The 25,311-nt window shown below is 58.7% G+C and overlaps 2 protein-coding genes across 2 annotated transcripts; one reads left to right on the top strand and one right to left on the bottom strand.

Annotated features, from left to right (window-relative positions):
* Positions 1–2,829: 2,829 nt before the first annotated feature.
* Positions 2,830–9,076, top strand: ABHD12B (abhydrolase domain containing 12B). Its single transcript, XM_058026451.1, has 13 exons — positions 2,830–2,949; positions 5,528–5,655; positions 6,085–6,187; positions 6,277–6,396; positions 6,682–6,712; positions 6,868–6,913; positions 7,002–7,131; positions 7,338–7,378; positions 7,562–7,641; positions 7,763–7,845; positions 8,302–8,380; positions 8,510–8,634; positions 8,932–9,076. The coding sequence occupies exons 1-13, from the start codon at positions 2,867–2,869 to the stop codon at positions 8,951–8,953; spliced, it is 1,071 nt and encodes a 356-aa protein (XP_057882434.1). The 5' UTR covers positions 2,830–2,866; the 3' UTR covers positions 8,954–9,076.
* Positions 8,895–24,978, bottom strand: PYGL (glycogen phosphorylase L). Its single transcript, XM_058026443.1, has 21 exons — positions 24,933–24,978; positions 23,785–24,037; positions 22,308–22,409; positions 20,946–21,024; positions 20,620–20,723; positions 19,962–20,093; positions 16,743–16,854; positions 16,584–16,666; positions 15,555–15,698; positions 15,338–15,430; positions 14,973–15,119; positions 14,237–14,400; positions 14,021–14,135; positions 13,264–13,365; positions 13,038–13,185; positions 12,885–12,943; positions 12,087–12,228; positions 11,753–11,960; positions 11,541–11,675; positions 10,279–10,345; positions 8,895–9,680 (listed from the first exon to the last, which is right to left on the bottom strand). The coding sequence occupies exons 2-21, from the start codon at positions 24,025–24,027 to the stop codon at positions 9,492–9,494; spliced, it is 2,568 nt and encodes an 855-aa protein (XP_057882426.1). The 5' UTR covers positions 24,028–24,037; positions 24,933–24,978; the 3' UTR covers positions 8,895–9,491.
* Between the last annotated feature and the right edge of the window lie 333 nt (positions 24,979–25,311).

The raw sequence follows: 25,311 nt of genomic DNA, 5'->3' as shown, positions 1-25,311 counted from the left end.
CTGCTCCTGCATTCCTGGGGTGTTCCCAGCTGTGCCCTGCTGGGCACAGGAACCCCTCATCCCGCTCCGGACAGGGGGAAGAGGGTCGTCAAACAGCCAAAATTCAGAAAAAAATAATAATAAAAAAAAAAATGAAAAAAAGAAAAAATAAAAAAGCCATGAAGCCATCAGCAAAACATAAAGGGAAAAAGGAAAATACACTGTAGAAAAAAAATAAAAAAACCAACCAAAAAACCAAAAAACAGCTGGAGGGAACCTCCCCACCTCCCAGCTGGTGCCGGGAGAAGTTTGGAATGACATAAGCCCAAACTTTGCTATTTTTTTTGCGCTAAACAAAGGCGAGTCCTGCTCAGCCGCAGTGGCGCCGCCGCTCCTCGGCTCGCTGCTGCCATCCCCCGTCCGGCTCCCGGCGCACAAATCTCCCTCCAGCACCGCCTCTCCGGCCTCGTCCTGCCCCATTCCAGCCGAGGATTTTCCCTTCAGCCCGGGAAAACCTCGCGTTTGCTGTGCTGGGTCCTTATGGCGAGAAATATTTGGGTGGATGCTGCGTCCTGGTGAGCGCTCTGAGCTTGCCGAGCTCTGTGCCAGCCCCTTCAGGAGCTCCAGACCCCCCTGGCATCTTGCCCAGCCTTGTGGGCATCGCTGGAGATTTTGGGGATCACCCCTCCCATCATCTTCATGAGAATTCACTGCTGAGCTGCAGCCCCGGCACTCATTTGGAATGGGGAAAAAATCAGGGGTGGAAGGAAAAGCTCTGGTCTGTGAAAGCAGCTGGGAATGGGGAAAAATTGGGGGTAGAGGGAAAAGCTCTGGTCTGTGAAAGCAGCTGGGAATGGGGAAAAATTCGGGGTTCAGTCAAAAGATCTGGTCTGTGAAAGCAGCTGGGAATGGGGAAAAATTTGGGGTGGAAAGAAAAGGTCTGGCCTGTGAAACCAGCTGGGAATGGGGAAAAAATGTGGGTGGAAGGAAAAACTCTGACTTGTGAAAGCATCTGGGAATGGGGAAATATTGAGGTGGAAGGAAAAGCTCTGGTCTGTGAAAGCAGGTCTTGGAATGGGGAAAAAGTTGGGGTGGAAGGAAAAGGTATGGTAAAGGTAAAAGGTATGGTAAAGGTAAAAACAGTTGGGAATGGGGAAAAAATTTGGGCTAGAAGGAAAAGCTTGGCCTGTGAAACCAGCTGGGAATGGGGAAAGTTATGGTTTGTAAAAGCAGCTGGGAATGGGGAAAATTGGTGGAAGGAAAACCTCTGGCTTGTGAAACCAGCTGGTAATAGGGAAAACCAGAGGTGGAAGGAAAAGCTCTGGTTTGTGAAAGCAGCTGGGAATGGGGGGAAATTGGAGGCAGAAGGAAAAACTGTGGCCTGTGAAACCAGCTGGGTCTGTTGGTCATTTCCCCCATTCTCCTGCCCCTGAGGCATGGGAAGAGCAGCTCAGGGCTGCCTTGTGCCACCTCCTTGCAGCAGCTGCTGGTGGGGAACACGCTGTGCCTGCCCGCAGCCCCGGTTTGGCTGGACCTGTTTGTCTCTGCGTTTGCATTTTGCTGCTGAGGCAGGCTTAGATCAGATATTGGGAAAGAATTGTTTCCTGGGAGGGTGGGGAGGCCCTGGCACAGGATGCCCAGAGCAGCTGTGGATCCCTAAAAGTGTCCAAGGCCCTTTTGGACAGGGCTCTGGGATGGTGGAAGGTGTCCCTGCCCATGGCAGGGGTGGCATGGGATGCTCTTGAAGGCCCCTTGAACCCAAACCATTCTGGGATTCCGTGATTCCAGCTCAGGAGAAGCAGCACAGGCCTTACTTTGGATAAAAGCAGCTCCAAATGCCAGCCTGGGTGGTGGCTCCTCGGGGGAAAGCTTTGTCCCCAGCCCTCCCATGATTTATGGGGTCCCTGCTGTGGAGGTGCTGAAGGGCTGGCCCAGCTGTGGGTGCCTTCCAGCAGCACATCCTGCTGCACCTGGCAGGGGATTCTGCTGAACCAGGGGCATTTATCTCCTGCTGAACCAGGGGCATTTATCTCCTGCTGAAACAGGGGCATTTATCTCCTGCTGAACCAGGGGCATTTATTTATCTCCTGCTGGGAGGTTTCATCCTGACTCACCCTGACAGAGCTGCAGGTGGGAGGCTCAGCTGGGAGGGCAGGCAGCCGCAGGTTCCCACCCTTCCTGCTGAGTCCTGGGGACACCACGTTTGGTGTTCAACCATTTTAAAAATTATTTTTGTTTTTGAGCTTGGAATCTAAAATTATTTTTATTTTTGAACCTTTCCCCGTGGCAAGGCTGTTTTCCCTGGTGTGTCACCTTACTGCTGGCCACATCCTCCCCCTGGCCTTTTTTGGGGGACAGGGGGCTGCAGATCTCCTGGGGTCCCTGGGGGACAGGGGACTGCCACCCTGATGGCATCCCATAGCCAGCCCTGGGGCACAAGGGGATGTCACCCTGCCAGGGACAAGGGGATGCCACCCTGGGGGACAAGGGGATGTCACCCTGCCAGAGACCCCCTGGGACCCAGCCAGCCCTGGGGACAAGGGGATGTCACCCTGGGGGACAAGGGGATGCCACCCTGCCAGAGACCCCCTGAGGCCCTGGAGGACAAGGGGATGTCACCCTGCCAGAGACGCCCGGTCAGCCCTGGGGGACAGGGGGGTGTCACCCTGCCAGGGACAAGGGGATGCCACCCTGGGGGACAGGGGGCTGCAGCACGGCCGTGTCCCCCCGGTCCCCAGGCAGGCGCGGGCGGTGACACCGCGGGTGGCCCCGTCCCTGTCCCCTCCCCGAGGCGTGTCATGGGCGTGTCCTGGTGACACGGAGTCCCCGTGACGTGGGCGTGTCCCCGCTGTGGGCGTGGCCTGTCGTTGTTGTCGTGCGCGCAGCGATGCGGCGGCGCGGCGGGGTCGGCGACAGCGGTGGCGACATTGTGCGGGCGGAGGGGAAGCTCGGCGTGGCCCAGCACGGGCGGTGAGTACCGGGGGACACCATGGGGACATCACCGAGCTGTGTGTCCCTGTCCCCAGCCCTGTCCCCTGTCCCTGTCGCGTCTCATGCGCTGTCACCCGTGCGTGGCTCTGTCCCCGTGCTCTGGCCGTGCTGTCCCGCTGGCGCTGTCACCCCGTGCTCTGTGTCCCCACGCCGTGGCCTGGTCACCCGCTCACCCTGTAGGGCCGTGACCCCGTGTGTGTCCCCGTGTGTGGCCGTGTCACCCTGTGGCTGGCACCAGCCCATCCTTGTGGCCGTGTCCCCGGATCATCTTGCGACTCCACAGTGTGGCCGTGTCCCCGTGTCACCCTGCCGGCACCGTGACCCCTGCAGTGGCCCTGTCCCCGTGTCACCCTGCCGGCACCGTGACCCCTGCAGTGGCCCTGTCCCCGTGTCACCCGTGTGGCTGTGTCACCCTGCCGTGGCCACGCTCCTGTGCTGTGCCTTGTCACCCCGTGTTGTCCCACTCGGGGCTGTCCCCGCGGTCCCACCTGCCCCAGGTGTTGTGCAGGGCCCACCCGACAGTTCCCCGCAGCCCGTGCAGGGCATTCCCGGCTGTCCCATGGCTGCCCAGCCCCATGTCCTGTGGGATAACCGGGATTTGGGGGTTCCCTGTGCCTCCAGCACAGCCCCTGCCACCCTACACCATCCTGGGATGTCCCCATTCCCTGGGGACGGTGCCATCGTGCCCTGGCACCCCTTGGCAGTCCTTCCTCAGGGCAGGGAATGGGCCAGGTGCTTTCTTGGTGTGGCAGGGAGTGAGCTGTGCCTGGCTGCCAGCACAGCCCTCTGCCCCAAATCCCCCTTGCCCAGACTGATTTCCCCATCGCCGTTCGCCCACGGGGGTGTTGGTGCTGGGCAAGCTGCAGCTCTTGGCTTTCCCTCCCCACCTGGGGCTGGTTTGGGGTCACTTATGGGGCTTTAGGGTCACTAATGGTGTCCTGGGGTTACTTGTGGGGTCACTTAGAGGTTTTGGTATTCTGGGATTACTTGTGGAGCAGCAAGGGCCAGTTTGGGGCCACTTGTGTGGTCACTTATGGGGTTTGGGGGCCACTTATGGGTCACTAAGGGGGTTTTAGGGTCACTTATGGGTCACTTACGTGTTGCTAATGGGGTTTGGGGTCACCCATGAGTCTGGGATCACTTGTAGGTCAGTTATGGGGTTTGGGTGGCACTTGACGGTGTCTAATGGGGTTTTAGGTCACGTATGTGTTGCTAAGGGGGTTTGGGCTCACTTGTGGGTTTGGCGTTTTGGGGTCACCTGTGGAGCAGTGGGGCCTGGTTTAAGCAGAACTGTGGGGCAGCCCTGGAATGGCAGGGCACTGTTGGGAGGTGATGCTGGTGGCCCTGGGGGACATCACCCCCAAGCCCTTTTCCTTCCTTCCTCCTTGTCCCCGGAGTGTTGCAGGAGCTCTTAGTGCCAGGCTCGGGGCACGTCTGGCTGTGCCTGGCCAGCCAGGGCTCAGGGTGTTGTCACAGGGTATCTGTTGCTCTTTATTGCAGGTTTGACTTGCAGCTCCCAGCCCTGGCACGTTCCCTGCCCTTCCTGCCTCCAGGCACCCGTGGGAGGGCGTGGGACCAAATCAGAGCCGGTGTCACCCAATGTCACTGTGGGGCTGCTCGGCTCCGTCCCCAAAGGCCAAGCACAGCACCGGTGTGGGGATGTGGGGATCCAATTCCCCAGAGGGGTCAGGATCACCCTCAGGCCCTTGTAGCTGTATCCAGCCCTCATGGGAAATGGGGAGCTGCACCCCAAATCCCTGGGGATGGGCGGGGATGAGCTGACAATTCCTCCCTCACAGGGCCGAGTGCTGGTGGCTGCCATGGCTGTGCACGCTCCTCCTGGCCCCATTCCTCACCTACACCTTTCCCTTCCTCATGGCTGCGACTGGAGCTGGGGAGCTGCACCCCAAATCCCTCAGGATGGGCAGGGATGAGCTGAGGGTGCCTCCCTCACAGGGCTGGGTGCTGGTGGCTGCCATGGCTGCCATGGCTCTTCCTGGCCCCATTCCTCACCTACACCTTTCCCTTCCTCACAACAACTAAACAAACTATTCAGTGCAACACAACATCATGGCTGGGACTGGGGATGGGGAGCTGCACCCCAAATCCCTCAGGATGGGCGGGGATGAGCTGACAATTCCTCCCTCACAGGGCTGGGCGCTGGTGGCTGCCGTGGCTGCCATGGCTGCGCACGCTCCTCCCGGAGCTCCTCACCTACACCTTCCCCTTCCTCACGACAACGAAATAATTTAGTGCAATACAACATCATGGCTGGGATTGGGGCTGGGGAGCTGCACCCCAAATCCCTTGAGATGGGCAGGGATGTGCTGAAGGTGTCTCTCTCCCTCACAGGGCCGGGCGCTGGTGGCTGCCATGGCTGCCGTGGCTCCTCCTGGCCCCGCTCCTCACCTACACCTCCCTGCCCTTCCTCACAACTAAACAAACTATTTGGTGCAATACAACATCATGGCTGGGACTGGGGATGGGCAGCTGCACCCCAAATCCTTCAGGATGGGCGGGGATGAGCTGGGATGTGCTGACATTTCTTCCCTCACAGGGCCGGGCGCTGGTGGCTGCCATGGCTGCGCACGCTCCTCCTGGCCCCGCTCCTCACCTACGTCTCCTTTCCCTTCCTCATCCGCCTCTTCCCCAGCCTGCTCAACAAATTTGTCTACCTGAACTTCTGTGAGTATCCCGGGGCTGTCTTGACCAGGAGAACCCCCTCAGAACCCTCACAAGGATTCAGCTGGCTGCTGCAGACCTCCCAAAGCACGGGTGGCACTGCGCCAGGGTGGCATCAGGACAGCGTTAATCCTGCTGTGCCCTGGGCTAGCAGAGGAGGCACGGAAGGATCTTTGCCCGTGTTTTGCAAGCTCTAATTAGGTGCTGCTGCCCACCCTGATTGCTGCCTGCAGCCAGGGCACGCCCAGGCAGGCTCAGCATCACCGGGGCTGGGAACTCGGGTGGGAGGAGGAGGAGGTGGCAGAGGGCTCGGCTCGTCTGGCTCAGCGTGGCCCTTGATAATCTGGAACAAATAACACATTGATTTACAAAGAGTTGTGTGAAACAGCTGGGTAAGAGGATTCTGGATGATGGCTGTGGTTTCTCCATCAGTGTCCTTCCCTCTCTTCGTGGACTTTCGGCGGCCGGAGCTGCTGGTGAACAACACCATCAACCTGTACCTCACCACCGAGCCGGGCGTCACAGTTGGCATCTGGTGAGCAGGATGGCCTCAGGACATCCCCAGCATCCTCGGGGGCCAGCAGTGTCCTGGTGGAGCCCCCAGGGTGACCCCTGTCCCCCCAGGCACACGGTGCCAAGCAGCAGAGGGGCCGAGGCACAGGGCAAGGACCAGCGCTGGTACGAGGAGGCTCTGGCTGATGCCCACCCTGTCATCATCTACCTGCACGGCAATGGGGGCACCAGGTGAGGTCCTGAGCTGCTGCTGCAGGGCCAGGAGCAGGGCAGGGTGGCTGCTCTGGGCTGAGAAGCAGCAAACTCGAGACAGCAGCAGCAGTGCTGCAGGGCTGGGGCTGCTGCAGAGGTCTCTGACCCCAGCAGTGAAGGAGAATCCCTATAAAATAAAGGGAAAAGTCAAAATCCACCCACCCCACAGCATCCAGCTCTTCCCTTCTGGGGTCAGGTTCCTCATCTGCCCTGGTGCTGGAGGGGAGCGGTCCCCCCAAGCTCTAACCCAATTTTCCCCATCAGGGCTGCGAGACACCGTGTCCAGTTCTTGAAGGTAAGTGGTGGCCTGTGGGGACACTGGGACCTGCTGGGAGCGAGGCTCCTGCTGGCCCTGGGGACCCCACAGAGACCCTGTGCAGAGTGAACGGGCCGGGCTGGGGGCCTGGGGGGCAGCCCCTGGCAGGACATAACTCAGTGCTGCTCTGACAGACCATGGGCGCTGCTGGCTTCCACATCCTGGCTCTCGACTACAGAGGTACAGTTGTCCCCTTGCCTCTTGCTGGGGGATCCCCCTCTTGGGGCCTGTCCCCACAGGGTTGTGACACTGAGCTGTGTCCCCACAGGCTATGGGGACTCCACTGGATACCCCTCAGAGAATGGCATCAACACAGATGTCCTGGCACTCTATGACTGGGTGAAAGCACGGAGTGGGAACAGCAGCATCCTCTTCTGGGGACATTCCCTGGGGACAGGGTAGGTGCAGGGGGCAGGATGGGGACACACCAGAGCCCGCCCTCTGCCCTGTGACGCTGCTGCCAGGCTGGTGCCACCTGGGGGTGGACCAAGCAGCTCCTTGGTGGAGGCCCCTGCACAGCCAAACACAGCCAACAGGGGGGAACCTGAGGGAGCTGTGTGTCCCCCTGTGCTGCTCCCCTTCACTGTCACCTCTCCTGTCGCAGGATTGCCACCAACGCAGCGAGGAAACTGCAGGAGGAGCGAGGTGAGGGCCAGCATGGATGGGCTGTCCCCGTGCAGTGTCACCCTGAGGCTCTGCACTGCCCTGGCCTGACTGTGGGATGAGGAGCCCTCCCCATTGGGATGGGGACATCTTGGCCCCACTGCAGCCTGGCAGGGGGGACAGCCCCTCAAAGCCATGCCCACCCCCACCTCCCTGTGCCCTCAGGGGTCCAGATTGGTGCCGTTGTCCTGGAGTCTCCCTACACCAACATCCGAGACGCAGCTGCCAACATCCCCATCACCAAGGTGAGTCTGGGGGCTGCCTCTGGGGTCCCCCAGCAGTGTCAGCCCCAGATTCCTGGCTGTCCCCTCTCACAGCTGGATCCAGCCATGGTTTAGCACCCCAAACTCTCTCTCTCCCTGCCAGATCTTCCGGCAGTTCCCAGGATTTGGGTACCTCATCCTGGACTCCATGGCTCGGGCAGGAATGTTCTTCCCCAGTGATGAGAAGTGAGTTCCTGGTGGGAAGGGGCACAGGGGCTGTGGGAGTGATGCCAGGAGCACCTGGCTGAGGAGAGGTGTCAGTCACCCCATTGAAATTCCTGCCCTCCTGTGTTTACCCAGCTTACTCATACTTCAAAAGTGACTTTTTGTTTGCATAATGTCAGTTTGATTATTGAGCAAAGTCCACAAGCCACCACCCTTTTTTTGGCACCCCTGTTCCTGGTAGCACACAGAGCCTGCCCAAAATCCGTTTGATTTATGGGTGCTTTTGAAATTGGGGGTTAAGGTGATTGGGGTGCTGGGTGCTGCCATGCCAGGGCAAGCAGCATGGGCGTGAGGATGGCTCTGAGGGGCAGTGCTGGGGGGTCAGGGTGCTGTGGGAATTTTCACAGGGACTGGGGAGGCTCCTGGGGCTCTGTTGGCTCTGGGGAGCATCCTCAGGGCTGTGCTTGCCGCCCACAGTGTGAAGGTGCTGAGCTGCCCCCTGCTCATCCTGCACGCAGACGACGATGGAGTCGTGCCTCCCAAGCTGGGACACCAGGTGGGCACCGGCCACCCGGGCTTTGAGCCCGCCTGTGGAGGCTGAGGTGGCCAGAGAGGGGGTGGCCACGCAGCAGGAGGGGTGTGGGGTCCCTGCTGGTGCAGTGACCACACTCCTGCCCCGTGGCAGCTCTACGAGACAGCGCTGCAGGCCTACAGGGACAAATCCAAGGTGAAGCTAATCACCTTCCCCCAAAAGCTGGGCTTGGGCCACGACTACATCTCCTTCCACCCGGAGCTGCCTGCCCTGGTGAAGTAAGTGCTGCTCCACAGAAATGGGGGGGCACACACAGGACGAGCCTTGGCCTCCCTTTCACTGCTGCCCCCTGCTCCTTCCCCTCCCCACGGTGTCTGCTGGCATCACTTTCCAAACCTCAGTCACTGCCCCCTGCCCTGAGCCTGTCCTCAGCTGAGGTGGCTCTGGGGACACCAGCTCCTCTTTGCCCTGGGTGCAGAGATGCTCCAAGCCCAGCTCAGCCCTCACAAATCAGGCTCTGACACAGCACAGGAGGGTCAGTGACACAGTGTAAGATTTATTACATCTTCTTGCAGAGACTTCTTAAACATGAAGTGATGCCAATTGCTGCCTGCACTGATCCCATGCTCCCTCAAATCCACTCCAGGACCCCCTCCTCCCTCCATGGCACTGAACTTACTGCTGTAAGTAATAAAAACTACTAAGAAACTTTTAAAGTCACCCTCTGCCTCCAGGATGCTGCAGGTTACTGGAGGGATGGAGACACTGGTGTGGGCTGGGCCACCAGAGCCACGACTGGGAGCATCCCACGGGACACTGGTGGGCCTGGCACCTCCCTGTCCTGTTTCAGCAGTGCCTGTGAGGGCCCAGACAGCTGTGTCCAGCTGTGTCCAGGTGGTGGAAGCAAGCCCAGCCCTAATTTCAGCCTCCAGCAAACAGCCCCTTCTGGACTCCAAGGGCACTTTTTTATTTCCAGCACCTAATGCAAGCAACGGGGCGACGTGCTTTCGCTTCCCACACGACACCTGAGTTATAAAAACCCCTCCCCTCCTGCCCACCCCCAGGGAAAGCCAGCAGCAGCAGGAACACAGAGACTCAGACAGCAGGGAATTGTACAGGTGTGTGCTCAGCCCCCCTAGGCTGCAGTGCCGTTGGGGGTCTTGTCCTGCCCCGCGTCCCGGGGCTCGTTGGGCGGGGGGATCTTCAGGTCCGAGGGCTCCACGTGCCAGATGTCCCGCGCGTACTCCTTGATGGTGCGGTCGCTGGAGAACTTCCCAGCTGCTGCAATGTTCCTGATGACCATCTTGGTCCAGGCCTTGGAGTTCTGCAAGGAGGTCACAGGTTGGGAGAGACCTTCAAATCATGGGGTCCAACCCAGCCCCAACAGCTCAAGTCACCCCTGGCACTCAGTGCCACATCCAGGCTTTGTTGAACACACCCAGGGATGGGGACTGCACCACCTCCCCAGGCAGGCCTTTATCACTCTTTCAGTGAAAAAAATTGTATCACTCTTTCAGGGAAAAAATTTTGCTCATATCCAGCCTGTATTTCCCTTAAGGCAGCTTAAGGCTGTGTGCTCTGGTTCTGTCAGAGAACCTGGAGAAAGGTCAGGTTCTGACAGAACCTGGTTCTGTCAGCTGCCTGGAGAAAGAGCCCAACCCCACCTGAGCACAGCCACCTTTCAGGAGCTGTAGAGAGTGATAAGGTCACCTCTGAGTCTCCTTTTCTCTAAAAGAGAGGGGTGAGGTTGACCCCAAGGCGGGCTCTCAGCCAGGGATGATGCCCTAGGATGAGATGAGCCTCATCTCCAGCATCTCCCTTCTGCGGGGTGGGAAGGTGTGTCCCAGCACAGCTCCTTGCCCTGTCCCCAGGGTTCTGTCACCCAGCACAGCTCCCTGCCCGGTCCCCAGGCTGGCACTCACCAGGTACAGCTCGCTGACCTTCTCCTGGCACTTGACATAAGCCTCGTAGTCTGCAAAGACTTTAAACCTGGAGCAGCAAAGAAAGGAGGAGTCAAGAGCAGGAGAAACAGAAATGCCCTGATTTGAGGCGTTGTCACACCCCAGACCCTTAAATCCAGGTGTTAAACTTAAGGTTCCTTTATTCTTTCCTTTTTTTTTTTTTTTTTTTTTTTTTTTGGTGCAAAGGAGAAATCCCCACCAGATACTCTCGAGGTAAAAAAATCACACAAAATTTAACTTGCAAAACCAGAGCAAATTAAGGAAATTGGCAAAAATTACAACACTGTATGCAAAGTAAACACAATGTTGAATTATATGTAAAACCATTTATCATAGCATTAGTTAGCATTAATTTAGTATTCAGCATTTACTTAGGATTTATTTAGCATTTGCTTAGCCTATTTAACTGGGAAACCTTTAAAACCTTAAGATGTTATGTTACTCATAAAGCTGCCTAAAAGGATTAAGGAGAGAGAGAGAGAAAGATGGAAAAGGTGCAGAAAAAACAAACAGCTACCAACTCCTGGGCTCCAGCGTGGGTGAGGCACAAACTCCAAGGAAGACGTCAGGGGAAGATCGGCCATAACGCCCTCAGCCCCTTTTATATCCGTAGCCCTTTGTAGGCCCGCCCCTAGGCGGGACTTCTTGTTGCATGACCAATCAGAGGTTGCTTACTATGATTGATTGGCAGCTCGGCCAATCAGAGGCTCGGTTAGCACAGCCCCACACACGAAGTGCCATGATTGACAGCTCCGCCAGGCTGAGGGGTCTGGGCACTGCCTCAGCAGAGAGCCGGGCCAGACCCCAGCCCCACACACACAGGGGTGTCCCAAAAACCCCAAAACCGGCTCCGGACATGGATCTAATCCTGTCTCTGACAGGTGTCCACCAACACAAAACCTCTAGCCAAATTACCTCACCTCAAACCTTGTTGGTAAAGAACCCTGGATGCCCAGGGGGGAAATTCAGTAAAAGCATTTCTCCAATCCCAATGGCTGACCAGTGCTCTGGCCAGGAAAGCCCTTGAGATGCCTCAAATCATCTGGAAGGGCCTTGCACCCAAAGGCATTCATGTGACAATGGCCAGAATCTGTGCCTGAGGAGCATCATCCATGCACAACACGGTCCCAGCCCAGGGGATGGATGGATGGATGGATGGATGGATGGATGGATGGATGGATGGATGGATGGATGGATGGATGGATGGTACCCCAGCACCTCACCTGTCATGGTGGAAGAGCATGTTGACCACATCGTTGAAGAGGTTGGGGTCATTTGGGGAGAAGAAGCCACTTTTAATCTGGTCCACAGCCTGTTTCAGCTCGGGCAGCCGGTCATAGTAGAGCTGGGCGTTGTACCTGGAGGGAAGGAGGCCATAAAATGGTGCTGCCCCAGGGACCTGAGGTGGCAGCGCTGTGGCATCCCCAGCCCTCACCCTTTCCTGTCCAGCTCTGTGACATCCTCCACCCTCATGCCAAAGATGAAGAGGTTTTCCTCTCCAGCCTCCTCGGCCATCTCCACGTTGGCTCCATCCATGGTGCCGATGGTCAGAGCCCCGTTCAGCATGAACTTCATGTTGCCCGTCCCCGAGGCCTCGGTGCCCGCTGTGGAGATCTGCTCCGACAGGTCGGTCGCGGGGATCACTGCCAACAAAACACACCAGGGGCTCGTGGTGACCAGCTTTGGGTTTGCTTCCTGCTGAAGGCCCATGGTGGGAGCCACAGGATGGAGGGACACCCCCTCCCCAGGGCATGTCCCACCCAAGGTACCTTTCTCTGCCAGGGACACCCTGTAGTTCTCCAGGAAGATGACCTTCAGCTTGCTGCCCACCACGGGGTCGTTGTTCACCACCTGAGCCACAGCGTTAATGAGCTTGATGATCATTTTAGCCATGTGGTATCCTGGGGCAGCCTGGGAGAAAAGCCACAGGTGAGCCAGGAGGGCTGGTGCCAGGGGCAGGTGAGGCACAGCCAGCTCCCAGTGTCCAAGGGACAACCTGTTCATCCCTGTTCCCATCACCTAATCCAACATGTTACACCACAACATTTCTGGGGGCTTCCATGAGCACAGACAGCAGATGGTTGTCCAAACCTCACACAAACTTGCTTGAGTTGAAGCACCAGTGCTACTCCTGTGCTTTTTGGGACAACTTTGTGGACTTAACACCATGGAATCACGGAATTGTTTAAGTTGGAAAAGGCCTCAAATCCAGCCATTCCCCCTGCACTGTCAAGGTCACCACTGACCCATGTCCCCAAGTGCCATATCCTCATATCTTTCAAATTCTTCCAGGGATGAGGACTCCACCACTACCCAGGGAAGCTCTTCCAATGCCTGACCATCCTTTTGATGAAGATTTTTTTCTTAATATCCCATCTAACCCTCCCTTGGCACAGCTTGAGGCCATTTCCTCTGTCATGTCCCTTTTTCCCTGGAAGAAGAGACCGACCCCTGCCAGCTGCACCTTCCTGTCAGGGAGTTGTAGAGATGTGGCCCCATGAGACATCTGCACCCACATTCCCCAGGACACCTCCTCCAAAATCTCTAAAACCCCTGACCCAACTTACCTTGCCTCCAATGATGACTGTCCTGGGCACAAAGAGCTTTGCAGGATCCCTCCGGATTCCTGGAGGAAACAGCAGGGTCACGGTGGGATGTGGGGCACAGGGGTGCTGCTGCAGCCCCGGGGCACCCTGTCCCCTCAGGGCGTGGTGGCTTACGGTTGTACATGGTGATGATGTGCAGGCAGTTCATCAGCTGCCGCTTGTACTCGTGGATCCTCTTCACGTGCACGTCGAACATGGAGGAGGGGTTGATCTTCACCTTGTACTCCTTCTCCAGGTACAGCGCGAACTTCACCTTGTTCTCCTGGGCCAGGGCAGGGACCCCGTCAGCCCCCAGGGAACACCAGCCCCGCTCTGTGCTCCCCTTGCCCACGCCCCTCACCTGCTTCACTTTGGCCACCTCCCGGATGAAGAGGTCGTCGTCCACGAACTTGTGCAGCTTGGTCAGCTGGCTCAGGTCCCGCACGTAGTCCTCCCCGATTTTCTGCAACAGGAGCAAGGGCACGTGCTGATGGTGGGATGGTTTGGGGTGGAAGAGATCCTGAGCATCATCCAGTTCCAGCCCCCTGCCATGGGCTGGGACACCTTCCACTATCCCAGGGTGCTCCAAGCCTTGTCTAACCTGGTCTTGGACACTTCCAGGGATGGGGCAGCCACAGCTTCTGTGGGCACCCTGTGCCAGGGCCTGCCCACCCTCACAGGGAAGAATTTCTTCCGATATCCCATCTAACCCTGTCCTCTGTCAGTTTACATCCATTCTTCCTTCTCCTGTCCCCTCCATCCCTTGTCCCCAGTCCCTCTCCAGCTCTCCTGGTGCCCCTTTAGACACTTGAAGGGGCTCTAAGGTCTCCCTGGAGCCTTCTCCAGGCTGAACACTCCCAGCCAGGCACAGTCAGGAGCATCTCTGTGGCCTCCCTTGGACTTGCTCCAGCAGCCCCACATCGTTTTGCTGTTGGAGACCCCAGGGCTGAAGGCAGCTCTGCAGGTGAGGTCTCACCTGAGCGGGGCAGAGGGGCAGAATCCCCTCCCTCGACCCTGAACTCCTCAGCCATCCAGAGATGAATGGCTGAGGTTCCCTGGCACCCTGGGCCCCGCAGGGACGGGTTGGTGGCCTCAGGGTGTTCCCCCCGTGCCGGTACCTCTGCGATGAGCTCGGCCAGCCCCGGGTTGCAGAGCAGGAGCCAGCGCCGCGGGGTGATCCCGTTGGTCTTGTTCTGGAACTTCTCCGGCTCCAGCTCCGCAAAGTCCTCGAACCTGCGAGGGCGAGGATGGCACAGCTCCAGCCTTGCCCACCTGGCACCAGCAGCCCTCCCCAGCTCAGGGGGACCCATCAGCACCTCCCTCCCCTCACTCACACTTGAGTCTTGACGATCTCGGAGTGGATCTTGGCCACGCCGTTGACGGCGTGGGAGCCCACGATGCAGAGATGGGCCATGTTGATCCTCTTGGTGTCCCCCTCCTCGATCAGGGACATCCTCCGCAGCCGGTCCACGTCGTTGGGGAACAGGGACGCGATGTGCTGCCGGGGGAGCCAGGCAGGGGCTGGGAGGGGGTGGCACTGAGGGGTGTCCCACCCCATGGCTTACGAGGAGGGGCCACACCAATGTCCCCAGTGCATCTCACACCAGCCAGAGCGGTGGCTTTTACTCTGTTGTGGTGGTGCAAACTCCCTCCAAAGGAAGGACAGACATCCCTTTCTCAGCATGGATGTCTCTGGATAGGAGGACCCTCCTAAGCTGCCACACAGAGGGGTTTGGGGACACACACTTGGCCAGTGAGGCCATTTTGGCAAAAGCTTTGTGCTGTCAGACCAGGAGGTCAAACCACCCCCAACATCATCTTGCCCAGGATGAATTTAGGGAGTAAAGACATGCCAGCTCTCAAGTCCATGAAGCAGCAAGTGAAGTTTCTCAACAGTCACTAACTGCAGGATGGCAATGTGCTGGTGGGAATGGGCTCTGCTACACATCAACTTCCCAAAACAGCAGCTGGACTCCCCCAGCCCCACACCCAACATCACCAGTTTGTGTGTGCCCCTCATCCTGACAGTACATCCCCGTGCCCCTCTCCAGAGGAGCTCCAGGCACTCACATCCAGGTGTCTCTGGTTGATCTCGTAGATGATCTGCAGGTGCCTGGGGAGCAGCTTCTCCACCAGGTCCACGGGCCAGCGCTCCAGGGCCTCGGGAAGCACCGTGTGGTTGGTGTAGGCAAAGGTCCTCTTGGTGATGTCCCAGGCCTGGCAGGGAAGAGCCAGTGCTCAGTCACACCTCAAGTGCCAGAACGCACCCTTGGTCCTCCCACCACTCCCAGCAGCACAGCACAGCCAGCTCCTCCCAGTCCACACCACTTAAACCCAGCCTGACTGCTCCACATCATTCCCAGCAGCCACAGAAGTGGCTCCTCCACCACAGACAGCTGGGTGCCAGTGCAGGAGACCAGGTGGGGTGTCCCTACCTTATCCCATGGCAGCTTCTCAATGTCCACAAAAATCCTCATCAGCTCAGGGATGGCCATGGCAGGGTGCGTGTCGTTTAGCTGGATGGCAACCTGGGAGAGCAGGGTGGCACGTGGGGACACTGGGCACCCCCCTGAGGGCCTACAAACATCTGCATCATCTGGGGGGTGTGGGAACAAGCTCCAAGGCAGAGGTGGGAGCAGCCCTGGCTCGTACCTGGTCCGGGAAGGAATCGAACACGGTGCGGACGCTGTCCGTGCTCCCGAATTTGGACGCTTTGAAGCGGCGGATGATGTCCTGCAGGGTGGCAGCCACCACAAAGTACTCCTGCTTCAGCCTCAGCTCCTTCCCTTCGAAGAACTGTGGGCAGAGGAGCAGGGAGCTGCAGGATTCCTGCAGGACTCACTGCACTTCCTGGGGGAAGGTTTTCCCAGGGTGTGCTTCCCCCAGCATCACTTGGAATCCCAAGCTCTTCCTGCTTCCCAAATTCCAGCACAAGGGTTTGGGATGTACTGGTTAAATCCCATTGTCAAAACCTGTTCTCAGTGGTTTCAACTTTTTTGGCTGCGAGGAAAGGTACCAGGGCAATGGGAAGGGAAGCTATAGGAGGTGTTTCCAAGATGAGGATTTCACCACCATTCATGCAGCAAAAAAAAAATCAAATGCAAAGGAAAAGCTGCAGGAGACAATCTCACTGCTGGAGCTGCAGAGCCCCCAGCTCTCCTCACCAGCTGGGAAGGCTGAAGGGGGATTAATGGGAAAAACACCATCAGGGCCTGGCTCAAACAGACTGCAGAGCATGGGGAGCCTCGCTTTTTTTTTTCTTCCTGCTCCACAGCTTGGTTTGTGGCTAGGGAAGGGTTGGGAGTCCCACCACACCTAAGTGTCAGCATGGCAGGAACTCCCACAGCAAGAGGGCTGGATGCAAACAGCAATTCTGAGGCACAACCTCTGGTCCCACGGTTGCAAAGAGCCACCAGGGTAACACCAGCAGCGTTCAGCAGTTTGATTCATGTTACATTCTGAGACTCAAGGAACGTTTCTGCAGCAGGGCCTGCTCATCCCCACTCACTCTGGGCAAAGCTCAGGGGAACAGACTCATCCTGCTGAGAGGCAGCAACCCTCACACAAGCACCGCAGGCAGCTTGAAGCACAACTCAAAACATCTCTGCAGCATCCTGGAGTGAGGAGCTGCTCCCTTTCCCCCTCCATCCCTAAAGGACCCCCTAAAACACCCCCACTCACGTTGTCGTTGGGGTAGAGCACCCGCGAGATGTTCTCGGCCAGGTTCCTGTCCAGCACGGCCTGGATGTAGTCCCCAACGTTGACTGGGGAGGAGCAGAGGGTGAGGTGGGCGTGGGACCCCCCCGCTGTGCCCACCCCACCCTGCCCACCTCCACTCACAGTCGCGCAGGTTGAAGTCGTTGGGAGCGCGGGCTGACCACAGGCGCATGGTGTTGACCGTGTTGTTCATGTAGCCGGGCACGGGCGTGTCATAGGGCAGTGCCAGCACCACCTGGGACATCCCCAGGGCAGCTGGAATCGGGCTGGGTTCCCCCCCATGCCCCCCCTGGAGCCCTCCCATCCCACAGGGCTCCTGCTCAGGGCTGAGCTCAGCCTGGTGTCCCTGCACGTCCTTGGTACCCCTGCGTGGGGACACCCCTCTGGCTCTGCCTGCTGGCTGGTGTCTGCCAGAAGTGCTCAGGGCATGGAGAGGGGCTTGTAAAGGTCAGGAGCAGCTTAATTTAGGTTTAATTTATTCCTGCTGGAGCTGCTTTTGGTATTTCAGAGAATCCCAGAACGGTTTGGGTTGGAAGGGACCTTAAAGTCCATCTTGTTCCACCCCCCTGCCATGGGCAGGGACACTTCCCACTAGACCAGATTCCTCCAAGCTCCATCCAACCTGGCCTTGGACACTTCCAGGGATGCAGAGCTTGACTGCAGATGTGGAGCAGCCAAATCTGTCCTCATCCCCATGTCCACCCGCTCCCCAGTTTGCCTTTTCCATCCTCATGTCCATCTCCTCCCAGTTTGCCTTTTCCATCCCCATGTCCACCCCTCCCCAGTTTGCCTTTTCCATCCCCATGTCCACCCGTTCCCCAGTTTGCCTTTTCCATCCCCATGTCCATCTCCTCCCAGTTTGCCTTTTCCATCCCCATGTCCACCTCCTCCCAGTTTGCCTTTTCCATCCCCATGTCCACCTGCTCCCCAGTTTGCCTTTTCCATCCCCATGTCCACCTCCTCCCCAGTTTGCCTTTTCCATCTCGATGTCCATCTCCTCCCAGTTTGCCTTTTCCATCCCCATGTCCATCTCCTCCCAGTTTGCCTTTTCCATCCCCATGTCCATCTCCTCCCAGTTTGCCTTTTCCATCCCCATGTCCATCTCCTCCCAGTTTGCCTTTTCCATCCCCATGTCCACCTCCTCCCAGTTTGCCTTTTCCATCCCCATGTCCACCTCCTCCCCAGTTTGCCTTTTCCATCTCCATGTCCATCTCCTCCCAGTTTGCCTTTGCCATCCCCATGTCCACCTCCTCCCCAGTTTGCCTTTTCCATCCCCATGTCCATCTCCTCCCCAGTTTGCCTTTTCCATCCCCATGTCCATCTCCTCCCAGTTTGCCTTTTCCATCCCCATGTCCACCTCCTCCCCAGTTTGCCTTTTCCATCCCCATGTCCATCTCCTCCCAGTTTGCCTTTTCCATCCCCATGTCCATCTCCTCCCAGTTTGCCTTTTCCATCCCCATGTCCACCTCCTCCCCAGTTTGCCTTTTCCATCCCCATGTCCATCTCCTCCCAGTTTGCCTTTTCCATCCCCATGTCCACCTTCTCCCCAGTTTGCCTTTTCCATCCCCATGTCCACCTCCTCCCAGTTTGCCTTTTCCATCCCCATGTCCACCCCCTCCCCAGTTTGCCTTTTCCATCCCCATGTCCATCTCCTCCCAGTTTGCCTTTTCCATCCCCATGTCCACCTCCTCCCAGTTTGCCTTTTCCATCCCCATGTCCACCTCCTCCCAGTTTGCCTTTTCCATCCCCATGTCCACCTCCTCCCCAGTTTGCCTTTTCCATCCCCATGTCCATCTCCTCCCAGTTTGCCTTTTCCATCCCCATGTCCATCTCCTCCCAGGATGCCTTTTCCATCCCCATGTCCACCTCCTCCCAGTTTGCCTTTTCCATCCCCATGTCCATCTCCTCCCAGTTTGCCTTTTCCATCCCCATGTCCACCTCCTCCCCAGTTTGCCTTTTCCATCCCCATGTCCACCTCCTCCCCAGTTTGCCTTTTCCATCCCCATGTCCACCTCCTCCCCAGTTTGCCTTTTCCATCCCCATGTCCATCTCCTCCCAGTTTGCCTTTTCCATCCCCATGTCCATCTCCTCCCAGTTTGCCTTTTCCATCCCCATGTCCACCTCCTCCCCAGTTTGCCTTTTCCATCCCCATGTCCACCTCCTCCCCAGTTTGCCTTTTCCATCTCCATGTCCACCCCCTCCCCAGTTTGCCTTTTCCATCTCCATGTCCACCTTCTCCCCAGTTTGCCTTTTCCATCCCCATGTCCACCTCCTCCCCAGTTTGCCTTTTCCATCCCCATGTCCATCTCCTCCCAGTTTGCCTTTTCCATCCCCATGTCCACCTCCTCCCCAGTTTGCCTTTTCCATCCCCATGTCCATCTCCTCCCAGTTTGCCTTTTCCATCCCCATGTCCATCTCCTCCCAGTTTGCCTTTTCCATCCCCATGTCCACCTTCTCCCCAGTTTGCCTTTTCCATCCCCATGTCCACCTCCTCCCAGTTTGCCTTTTCCATCCCCATGTCCACCCCCTCCCCAGTTTGCCTTTTCCATCCCCATGTCCATTTCCTCCCAGTTTGCCTTTTCCATCCCCATGTCCACCTCCTCCCAGTTTGCCTTTTCCATCCCCATGTCCACCTCCTCCCCAGTTTGCCTTTTCCATCCCCATGTCCACCCCCTCCCCAGTTTGCCTTTTCCATCCCCATGTCCACCCCTCCCCAGTTTGCCTTTTCCATCCCCATGTCCATCTCCTCCCCAGTTTGCCTTTTCCATCCCCATGTCCATCTCCTCCCCAGTTTGCCTTTTCCATCCCCATGTCCACCCCTCCCCAGTTTGCCTTTTCCATCCCCATGTCCATCTCCTCCCCAGTTTGCCTTTTCCATCCCCATGTCCACCCCCTCCCCAGTTTGCCTTTTCCATCCCCATGTCCACCCCTCCCCAGTTTGCCTTTTCCATCCCCATGTCCACCTTCTCCCCAGTTTGCCTTTTCCATCCCCATGTCCATTTCCTCCCCAGTTTGCCTTTTCCATCCCCATGTCCACCCCCTCCCCAGTTTGCCTTTTCCATCCCCATGTCCACCTCCTCCCCAGTTTGCCTTTTCCATCCCCATGTCCACCTCCTCCCCAGTTTGCCTTTTCCATCCCCATGTCCATCTCCTCCCAGTTTGCCTTTTCCATCCCCTTGTCCACCTCCTCCCCAGTTTGCCCCACCACTGCGTTTTCCATCCCAGCCCAACCTTCCCGGCAGAGATTCTGCAGGACTCATCCCTGGGGTGCAGCCAGCCAGGGAGAGGCCCCCAAATGACAGGACAAGCCATGCAAGGGACACTCCTGTCCCCAAGCTTTACCTGGGTGTCAATCCACTTGGCACCAGAGGCAGAGTGCTCCACGCGGCCGTAGAAGTGCACGGGCAGCATGTACTCAGGGCGGGCCTTCTCCCAGGGATTGCCATGCCTGAGCCAGTCATCAGCCTCTTCCACCTGCCAGGGGGACACAGCAGTGACAGGGCCACCCAGCCTGGGGACACCCCACCTGCAGGATGGCTGGGAAAGGCTCTGCTCATGGCAAAGAGGAGGATGCTCTGAGTGTGCCCACCCTAAACCTGGATTTTGGCAAAGCAGGGTCACCTGGAGGCACCACCCTGAGCTCTGCCTTCCGTGGGCATGGGGATAAACCCAAGGTGCACTGCTAATGTTGCATTTCCAAACCAGTCTTTTCCATAAGAGGAACACAATTGCTCCATCCTCACCTGCTCCAGGCAGCCATGGAGCAACTCTTGGGGTGGCCCATGTTGAGGATGGGGACAAGGAATGAAGCTGTGAACTTGCACTGGGTTAAGAAGTCACATTTGTCCATGAAAATATCTGCTAAATTTTAAATATCACAACAGCAGCAGCCTCTGAGCTGAGGGGAAGTGTCTGTACCCCCCAGTTGAAGGGGGAGGAGGTGAATGTGGGGTTCCAGCTGTGCCAGGGGACAGTGAGAGCCACCCATCTCCATCCATACCTGCCACCCGTCCCGGATCTTCTGGTTGAAGATGCCGTACTCGTAGCGGATGCCGTAGCCGTAGGCTGCCAGCCCCAGCGTGGCCATGGAGTCCAGGAAGCAGGCTGCCAGGAGAGGGGAGAGCAGTGATGGATCCCTTGGAGATGGACCCCTCTCCTTGGGACACCCACAGGCCCCACAGGGACAGCAGCCAGTCCCACAGGAGCCACCCAGCAGCACCTTGCTCCGTGCTGGAAAGGCTGGAGCAGTAACCCCCGGGATTAGGAAGCTCCCACAGTGGATATAAAGCCCTCAGGGATGTCCCCACCACCTGGGGGCTCACTCACCTGCCAGCCTGCCCAGACCCCCGTTGCCCAGCCCAGCATCCTCCTCGATTTCCTCCAGCTCTTCCATGTCCAGCCCGAGCTGCAGATGGGAAAAGGAGAAGGGCTGGAGATTGTCAGGGTGCCCAGCTCCACAGAGGGGAGGCATTGTTGGCACACAGTCACTCGCAGGTGGGCTCCGGGAGGGCTGGAAAGGCACCCAGTTCCACAAAACCCATCTCTGCAGGTGGGGCACTGTGATTTGCACCCAAAGCAGCTGCTCTCCCCTCAGCTCTGTCTCTGTGCCATGGCAGGGACCATGTCCCATGTTTAAGGTCACTCTACCAGGCTTGACAAGGGATATTTACACCCTTGACCTCACCATGGGCAAGATCTGGGGGTGGGTGGCACCAAACTATAACCAGAGTGCTGTCCTTGGGGTTCCAGACTCTTCCAAGGGCTCTGAGAGGTTATTCCCAGGCCTGCTCCCTCTCTCCATGGCACCAGGTTCCTGTTCCCTACCTGGTCCAGAACCCCCTACCCCTTGAGGCAGCCACCCAGATGGAATATTCCTGCACTCCCAGCACCCCTGTTCCCTGCAGGAAGGCATCTGGGTGCCACCCTCCTGCTGCCCCAGCACCCCAATCCCTTGGGAACAGGATCCAAGAGCTGTGCTCCTTTCCCTCAGCACCTCCATCCTCTGGAACAGGCACCTGGTGCCCTTCCTCCCACTGCAGGCATCTCCCTTCAGGGTGAGAAGCATCTACACCCCTTTTCCATGGAAATTTAATTTTTCCAGCCCAGGCTGCTGTAGGAGGAAGTGGTTTTGCCTATGCAAAACTCCTTGGGCAGCTCAGGTGGAGACCTTTGGTCATTGCCCTGCCCTGATGTCCCTTGGTCGCAGCAAGTGGGGATAAAAATTTAACCCCCCTAAAAATAACTTCCTCTCCTTTGTAGTGTTTGCACAAAAGCAGTTCCTGCTCTTGTGCAACCACCCTGGCCACATCTGATGATGTTGAACACAAGAGGTGACAGGGGTGGGGACAAAAGAAGCCACCCAAAACCCTTTGATCACCACAGTGCCACTTGGTGCTGGGTTTAATTCAAGGTTTTATTCCCCCTGCCATTGATCATGGGCATGAACAGCCTAATCCACAGAACCACCAGTGTCCTGCCAGGATCCTGCTGCATTCCCAGAACACACAGCCAGGCTGGGCAGCTCCAGCCCTTTCAAGGGCAGGTTCTGGAGCAGCCTTTATCCCCTAAGCCATCCCCAGTGGCTCAGGGAGCAGTCTGCAGCCAATGTACCAAAACACGGACATTCCCAGGAGCTGGGAAACATGGATCTCTCCCAGGGCAGGTCCTCAGCCCTCATGGGATGCTCACCTGGTAGACAGCCTCATCACAGGCGTTCTGCAGCCCCAGGTTAATCATCGTGTTCTGCAGCGTCCGCCCCATGTAGAATTCCAGGGAGAGGTAATAAATCCTCTGGAAGAGAAAAGCACTCTGTGGTCACCTTGCCCAGGGCTGGAGAGGCTCTCCCGGACTCCAGAAGCTGCTGTTGTGTGATATCTCAAAAACAAACAGGGAAAAATCCCATCTTCAACACAGCAGGGTGGTTTGCACCAGAAATTCCAGGTTTGTGGCTGCTGGGTGGCCCTGCAGCCCCTGCCCTTCTCCTGCTCAGGCTGTTTCACTTGGACAAAGCTCCACTGCCCTGTCCCAGGGTGGGGACAGCTCCACGACGGTCACCGGTGGCAGCACTAAGTTAAACTTCAAAGAGGAGCCGTTCCCTAATGCCACTCGGGGCCGCAAAGCCGGGGCCAGGCGGCGGCCGTGGGGACATGGGGCCGTGGGGACACTGCCGCTGACACGGCGGGCTCAGGACCCGTGTAAGCCGAGCCCCGGCGTCAGCACCGGCAGGTTTTAAGGAAGGATTTAGGCTGGGGAAGTCGCTGACTCCACAGCTTTCCCTCCCCAGGACCTGCGCGGGGTCGGGCGGGGAATGGAGGTGCGAGAGAATCCCGGAGTCCTGAAATGGTTCGGGTTTTGAGGGAGCACAAATCGCCTCGTCCCAACACTCCTGTCACGGGCAGGATGTGCTGGGCAGGATCCACTGGGATTTACTGGTTTCACTCCAGCAGCGACTCGAGGCAGGCAGCGCCCGGCTCGCCTGGGCTGCCCGGGAGAATCCCAACCCCAAACCCCGCAAGAGGCTCCTTTTCCTCAGCCCCACACAGCACCGGGGAGCGCTGAGCTGCTGCCGCGGCTGGCACGCTCCCAGCGAGGCGCTGGCAGGGAGGAAATTGATGCCGACAGGGACATCCAGGTGTCAGGAGCGGGATTAGGGCTTAATCCCCCCCGGCAGAGCCCGGAGCAAGGCAGCGGGACGAGCAGCAGCACAACAACTCCTGCACAAACCGGATCTCTCACGCTTGGCATCACTTGTGTTAAACAAGACCTGTTTGCCGTCGCTTTCGGGTGCCTTTAAGCCTTTCCAATAATTCCCCCGGGAAGGCTTTGGAGTTGCTTTTGGTAGACAGCACCCACGCCGGCGCCGCGGGACAACAAGCGGCGTTCCCATGCCCTGCACCCCGCTGCCGGCCAAGCCGGGCTCTGTTTGTTTTGCAGAGCAAAGGACAGTGGCCTCGCTTGGTAAAGTCCAGTCCCTCCTCTCGGAAAAGTTACCGGAACAGCCCCAAACCCACGGAAAACCGAGCCCCGCCAATCCCTCTATTCCAGCGCCGAGGGAGGGTTCCCATCCACGGGGTTCCCACGGTTCCCACCCCAGCCACAACCGCCGTGGGGGGATCCCAGCACCCCGCCCTGCACGGGGGCTCCCCCAATACCCCACCGCTCGCACCTTGGGGTCCTTCTCGTAGTAGTACTGCTGCGTGCGGATCCAGCGCCCCACCAGGTGGTCCCGCACGGTGTGGGCCAGGGCGAAGTAGTAATCGCGTGGGGTGGCCACATTGCGGTCCTTGACCAGCGTGAAGTGCAGGTGCCGGTTGAAGCCCCGCTTGAGCTCGGCCACGCTCTCGGCGCCCACGATGCCGCGGATGCTGATCTGCTTGCGCCGCTCCTGGTCCGACAGCGGCCGCGACATCGCGGCGGGGCTGCGGGGACACGGGGAGGGGGCACACGGACACACGGGCTGGGCTCCGGCGCCGCGTTCCGCCTCCGCCCCGAGCTGGCACCGCCCCGGCGGGGGACGGGACGGGAACGGGCCCGCCAAGGGCCGCCCACCAGCGGGGCGGGAGCGGCGGCCGCCACCGGGGGGGCAAAGGGGGGACCCCGAGGAGGGCCAGAGGGGGATGCAAAGGGGGAAATCCCAAGGATTTACAGACGGGGTGCAAAGGGGGAAATGCCAAGGATTGGACGGAGTGGGGTGCAAAGGGAGGACTCCAGGAATGTGGCCGGGGGGTGTCCCGGGGACCGCCCCTCGGCTGGGTCACAGAGGGCTGTGCAAAGGGGGGACCCCGAGGGTCACAGAGGGGTGTGCCAAGGGAGGGGGACCCCGGGTACGGACAGAGCGATGCGCCAAAGACAGGAAGAGCTCGCAGGGGCACAGAGGGGTCTGCAAAGGGGGGATGCCGGGGGTCTCAGAGGGATGCGCAAAGGGGCCCGTGCGGGGATGTGCAGGGGGGGTGCCCCGGGCCGGTGCAGAGGAGGGGCCGGGGCAGAGCCGGAGCCCCCGGGCGGAGCGGAGCGGAGCGCTCCGGGCGCGGCCGCCGCCCCCCAGCGCTTCCCACGGAGCGACCGCCCCCGGCCGGCACCGCCCCACGCGTGGCCCCGCCCGCGGGCAGCTCCGCCGGAGCACGTACGAGGAAGGTGACGGGAAAACCCGGAAAGGGTCGTGCTGTGTCCCCCCGTGTCGTGATCCATCCTCGAGCCGCGGCTTCCCCCCATGTCGCGGTCCCACCCCCGCGTCACGGCCCCTTCCTGCCCGAGTGTCCCCCGCCCTGCCCCGCAGCATTTCCCACCCCCTCCCTTTCCCCCCGGTCTCCTCACTGTTCTCTGCCTGCCCGCAATCCCTCTGGAAATGGCGTGGGGTCGCTTTCCCCCGCTCCGGGCGCTTCCCGGCTGCCTCCCGCACCGCGGCTGCCCGCAGGACCCTGCCCTGCCCTGCCTCCGGTTCCTCCCAAGGGCAAAAATATCCGATATGAGCTTCCAACGCAGCACTTTCTCCTCCCCCTCCTCCTTACCCTCCTCCTCCTCCTCCAGCCAGGCTTCCCAGGCTGTTTTCCCTGTCCTGGCCTCATCCCCAGCAGGGTGGGCAGCAAGGCAGGGCAATGGGATTGTGCTGCTGTGCCCCACTCAGGTGAGACCCCGCCTGCAGTGCTGCACCGAGCCCTGGGAAGGCATCCGGAGGATGTGCAGCTGCTGGGGT

Source organism: Melospiza georgiana, chromosome 6, assembly GCF_028018845.1.
Source record: "Melospiza georgiana isolate bMelGeo1 chromosome 6, bMelGeo1.pri, whole genome shotgun sequence".
Taxonomy (NCBI): Eukaryota; Metazoa; Chordata; class Aves; order Passeriformes; family Passerellidae; genus Melospiza; species Melospiza georgiana.
Note: the sequence above shows the minus strand (reverse complement) of the source record. Positions and strands in the feature narration are given on the sequence as shown.